Below are 5,824 nucleotides of genomic sequence, written 5' to 3'. Positions count from 1 at the left end.
ATATGGAACTGCGAACGCGGCCAGAAAGGAGCTCCATGAAGTTCTAGTAAACCGGTGAAGGCTGACAGACATAGTTCTTCTGAATAAAAGCAACCTTTTGAAGAAATGGTTATGAAAACTTGCATTGGTATTAGACTTTCTGGTCTAATGTTGTAGCTAGTGCATTAAACACCTCTTTCCTATAATGAACTTGTTGAGTACGCTCGTACTCATCCCACTCTTAAATCCCCTGCTTAGATATGGAGGCATTGAAGGAGGATCTACAGTGCAACTCGAAGACCGAGGAGTCAACAACTACTTCAAGATACAGGACCCTGTCAGAGGAGTCAGATGCCACATCCATCAAGGAGAAAACCTAGTTTAGCCATAGAAGGGAACTAGCTTCCTAAACCTAGCTCCTATTTAGATAGAATCTATTCTTAGCCTCTATAGCTAGTTAAATACTCTACAAATAGAGTTCGTGATAGGATTAGACTACGAGTCATTCTTCTGGAGTTATCTGCAGTTTTACCTTATTGTAAAGTAGGAGGCTGTGCTGATCTTATGTAATAGAGTCAGTGTTGTAATTCTATAGACATGCCTTGGACCCGCATATGTTTCTGTTGTACCACTCTGAGCGATATAATACTAGTGGAACGTTGTTTCATTGGAGTTATATCAGACTTGCATACTACACCATGCAGTGGTATGCCGGGTCACCACAATCATATCTTTTGGAGAGAGGTTAAAACCTTACATGGTTTGCATCATCTTTATTGGACGTTCTTGGTTCTTATCCATGTGATGTTTTAGAGTTTGTTTTTATACTCATAACAAGCTCTAGCTCATCGAAAACGTACTTTGCACGAAAATTTTGTTGTGTTTTCGATGTTGAAGTTTTTACCGGTTAGTTTTTTGGAGAGGTCAAACCTTTATCCATTTGTTGTTATCCTCCCTTGATGGAATATGGTGGTTCTCTACATTATCTTGTATATTCCATTTCTAACTTTGAAACGAGCCTAAGATCATCAATATCGGAATCCAGATGCAAAAGTTCCTATAATTTTTGTAAACAGTTTTCTGGACAAATTGGGTGGCCAAAACTTCCGGCCATACGGCTGCTACTACCAACCCTGAAAGTACCACCTTACTTTCGGTCAAGTTCCGGAAATGCATTTTTAAGTTGATGAAGAGTAATGAGAGCTTTTTGGACCTTCCCAGAAGTTGGTCGGAAGTTAACTCGTACTACCTGCCCAACTTCCGCCCAACACCTCATATCTTTTTGGGATTTCTATTTTCACGCCATTGGTTTCTTAGTTGTACTTAGTTTCCCCATGCTCTAAATTTTCTCTCACTTTTGTCCTTGCGATTGTCTGAAACTCTCACAAAGATCTCAAACGACAGTTGCCGTCAGGTTGACCGTTATGCTAACGTGTGGAGCATGTCGTTGGGGCAGCGCAGGGTCGAGACGTGCGCACGCCCAAGCAGTTTTTATTGCACTTTTTTCCTCTCACTCTCGCTAAAAGTTTTTTGTCTCTCCCTTGCTCATCTCCTTCATTTTTTGCCCAAATTTATTCCTTTCTTAGAGCATCTCTAGCAGAGCTCGTAAAAGTGCAAACCAAAAAACTCGAGTTCAGATTTCTGAAAACGTATTTACGGGTCATAAAACAGCTGGCGTAGAACAGATCCTGTAAACTAAAATTGAAAAACGGAATATTCGAAAAGTAATTATCTTCTTCATAAGAGCTGTCTGCGTGCTGCCTAGATCTCCCAGCGCCGCCGCCGCCCAAGCAGCAAAGTACCTAAAAACTAGGCACTCGCAAGCAGCTAGTACATGCGCCTAAGCAGAGAATCATCTAGCACCTAAGCAGCAAAGCATCTAGCAGGCATGCGCAAGCAGCAAAGCCAGATTCATCCAGGCAGCTCAGCCTCGTCCAGGCAGCTTGGCCTCGCACACGCGCGAGCAGCAAAGCAAAGCTAGTACATGCGTCCAGCCGCGACCAGGCACTGCTCCAGCGAACTGATTCGTCGGGATTCATCGGGAATTGGTGGCCACGCATCATTCCAGCGAACCTCTCCGTCGATCTCCTCGACAAGACACCACCTAGCTAGCAAAATTCGTCAGAAATTAACATAGAAGATATGGTTGGAATTAGAGCGGGCTCACGGGATGTTTGATTGGTGATGTATAATTTTAGCAAAGCAGCCAGAAATCGGCAGCTGGAGGCGGTTGGACGGACGGCGGCGTTGGAGGCGTGGTGAGAAACCCGTTCAGTTTTGGGCCTGTAAACCGCCCTTCGGTCTGTATTAATAGAGGTCGAGTGTGAAATTTTTCGGGCCCCTGAAAAAAAGTTCGGACCGGGCAGCGAGTTCAGTCTCTGTTCTGCGCCACTTTCGACCTGAACCCGTAAATCGGCCGGAAAAATACGGTTCCGGCGTGGTTTACGGGCTCTGTTAGAGTTGTTCTTACCCCATTCATTCCTTTTGGCCTCATTTTTGCCCAATATGATAGCAAATCTAGAGCAAATAATTGATACCACACCAGCAACATACATTAAGAAAACAAAATAATGAAGATAAGCTTCTCACAGCATCCAACATAGCATATATAGATTACCGATAGATCCAACAACACTACATTTACAACCAACACAAACATATGTTGCCCCGTTCACCACATATGTTGCTTACAGCAGCCAACACACACATGTTACATTTGCAGATGTAGCTAGGATTTAAGCTTTTTGTTGATGCAATTGTCACAGACGGAGAATTCAATAGGCCCATTCGACTTGCGCAGGTGAATCACAAGGGTCTTGTGATGAGCCATGAACGAAAACACGTTCACGACCGTTCACACATTATGGCGAGAGGAGCCAAGGGCTTCGGCATGGTTCAAGAAGCAGTTGAAGTCCGTGGCGCCGAGATGCGTCTTACAGAAGGGGCACATGTAGACGCCTCCAGCAAAGTTTATTTTTAAGATGTATTATGCAAAATCTTTGGGATGGGAAATACTCGAAATATCTTTGTACTTACATATATGGGTGTAGGTGTTTCTTTCACCGTCCGTTTTGCTTTGAGACTTAGATAAAAGGAGAAGAAAGAAATGAATCTTTTCAACCAACAAAGCGAGTGGGAATCTCGATGAATAATCAATGGTCCAGAACGCACCCACACTCATGCGCGTGTGTACAAAATTACATCAAACAACTTTTTTCACTTAAAAACATAATTTGATATTGTACTATATTTGTATCCATATTAGCTGGTCCACATTTACGTTTATTAATATCTGGTCCATGGTGGTACTAGCAAGAAAATGATTTAAATGATAGTGGGGTCTATCTAAATAATTGGGTAGATGCACATTAAATGTTGAAATTTGACCAACCGGGAGTGAGAGCTACATATATCATCATACTAGTATTTAGGACAACAAAGAAAAATGCTTATCATGAACTTTATAAAATACAGAGAAAAAAAAGAAACTGCAAGGAAATATGCATATGCATTGGCTTTCAAAAAATTAGATAGAGAAAAAAAAAAGACTTGGTTGAGTGCTGAGAGAGCGTGCGTTTGGATTCGTCTCCAAATTTGGTGAAATCCAACCCAGTGCAGCCCGATCTACGCGGCGGCACGGGCGCACAGGCCTAATTTCGTCGACCCTCGTTCCTGTCATGGGCGCCTCCTCTTTCTCCCGCCTCTGCTGCTGCTGGATCTCCTGCAACTCCGCCTCCCGCCATCCCCCTCCCCCTCCTGCCGCCGCCGCAGCCTACCTCCCCTGCCCCCACATGGAGCCGCAGCCGGAGCCCCACCGCCCCTCTCAGCCGAGGCTGCCGTACGCCGACGCCGACCGCACCCTCCGCGCGCTCGCCGCCGGCGCCGAGGGCTTCGGCCGCCACGCCGTCGGCGGCCTCCACGGCGCCCTCTACCACGTCACCTCCCTCCAAGGTCTCCCCCTCCCGCCCTTCCCACCTATCACTCTCCCCAAATTTCACAACTTTAACCGGCCGATCTTGCAGATGACGGGCACGGGACGCTCCGGGAGGCGTGCCGCGCCAAGGAGCCGCTGTGGGTCGTCTTCGAGGTCTCCGGCACCATCCACCTCCAGACCTACCTCCGGGTCTCCTCCCACAAGACCATCGACGGCCGCGGGCAGCGCGTGAAGCTCACCGGCAAGGGCCTCCAGCTCAAGGACTGCCACCACGTCATCGTCTGCAACCTCGAGTTCGAGGGCGGCCGCGGCCACGACGTCGACGGCATCCAGATCAAGCCCAACTCCACCAACATCTGGATCGACCGCTGCTCACTCGCCGACTACGACGACGGGCTCATCGACATCACGAGGCAGAGCACCGACATCACCGTCTCAAGGTACCTTTATGTGTACTCTTTGTCCTTGTCCCTGTTTGATTTCTCTGAATAACTTCACGGCAATCTTCAGTGATTTTGTTAAACGGACGCTATGTTAACCAATAGTTGTGCCTTCCTATGTGACTTTACTGATTTTGCTAAATGGAAGCTATGTTAACTAGCTGTGTCTGTCTATGTGACTGCATTGCGCAGATGCCACTTCGCAAGGCATGACAAGACGATGCTGATCGGCGCAGACCCCACGCACGTCGGCGACAGATGCATCAGGGTCACCATCCACCACTGCTTCTTCGACGGCACGCGGCAGAGGCACCCGCGCCTGCGCTTCGGCAAAGTCCACCTCTACAACAACTACACCAGGAACTGGGGCATTTACGCTGTTTGCGCTAGCGTCGAAGCTCAGGTAACTCATTTATACGATATTTCATATGCTTGTAATCGACAACATTCGGTGATCATCATTCTAATGAAGTAGCAAACACCTCCGGTTTGCAGATTGTGTCTCAGTGTAACATATACGAAGGGGGGGAGAAGAAGACGGTCTTCAAATACATGCCAGAGAAGGTACTTCGTCTTCAGTTCAGCTTCTTGCACATTGAGCACTTGCAGAGCTGACTAGTGTGTTTGCTGGTGCAGGCTGCTGACAGGGAAGAAACAGCGGCTGGGTCGATCAGGTCGGAAGGCGACGCGTTTCTTCACGGGGCGCTGCCGTGCCTGGTCGACGGCCCAGGCGTCGAGAGCGTCTTCAGGCCGGAGGATTACTACGACAAGTGGACCATGGAGGTGGCGTCGCCGGCTCTCAAGGAGGTTATTCAGCTCTGCGCTGGGTGGCAACCTGTGCCCAGACCACCAGACTGCTAACGATGTAGTGGAATTCAGGTTCAGGTCCAAGCGCTGCAAACCAAGACCCATGACGGTTCATTCTGTCACGTAATTGTTTCGTCTTCTCACTCCTCTCCTAGGATTGTATTAAACATTTGGCGTGTGATATGAATTATGATGGATCTTGAACGAGTAGAACATGTAAAATATCTTGTAGAAAAATATTCCTCTAGTGGAGCAAAGGATGTTCTTATTAAATCAGTGATACAAGCCATTACTACCTACTCCATATGAGTGTGTTCAAATTCTTAGAGGGACTCTGTGAAGATCTCATGAAATTGACAAGAGACTTCTGGTGGGGTGATGAAAATGAGAGGAGAAGAATGCATTGGATGAGCTGGGATAAAGTTACAAGAAGAAAAGGGTAGGGCTTGTTGCTTTTCCATATAGCTTATGTGCAAGGTTACTAAAAGAAAAATACTACCTTAATGGAGAGTTAACAGTACTGCTTTTATTAGGAACCATCACCCTGTTGGCAAGGTATCATGTACGGTCTCGAGCTCCTGAAAAAGGGCATATTATGGCGTATCGGAAACGGGAAGAAAGTTAGAATTTGGAGAGATAATTAAATCCCAAGGGGAGACATGAA

The 5,824-nt window shown here is 46.8% G+C and overlaps 1 protein-coding gene across 1 annotated transcript; it reads left to right on the top strand.

The window, feature by feature from the left end:
• Positions 1-3,550: 3,550 nt before the first annotated feature.
• Positions 3,551-5,436, top strand: LOC127331316 (probable pectate lyase 4). The gene is made up of 5 exons (XM_051357433.2): positions 3,551-3,930; positions 4,002-4,353; positions 4,546-4,756; positions 4,849-4,917; positions 4,990-5,436. Exons 1-5 carry the CDS (start codon positions 3,657-3,659, stop codon positions 5,212-5,214), a joined length of 1,131 nt encoding a protein of 376 aa, XP_051213393.1. The 5' UTR covers positions 3,551-3,656; the 3' UTR covers positions 5,215-5,436.
• Positions 5,437-5,824: the final 388 nt, after the last annotated feature.

Source organism: Lolium perenne, chromosome 2 (genome assembly GCF_019359855.2).
Source record: "Lolium perenne isolate Kyuss_39 chromosome 2, Kyuss_2.0, whole genome shotgun sequence".
NCBI classification, from domain to species: domain Eukaryota; kingdom Viridiplantae; phylum Streptophyta; class Magnoliopsida; order Poales; family Poaceae; genus Lolium; species Lolium perenne.
The sequence above is the reverse complement of the archived record's forward strand: the minus strand, read 5'-3'. Positions and strand labels throughout refer to the sequence as shown.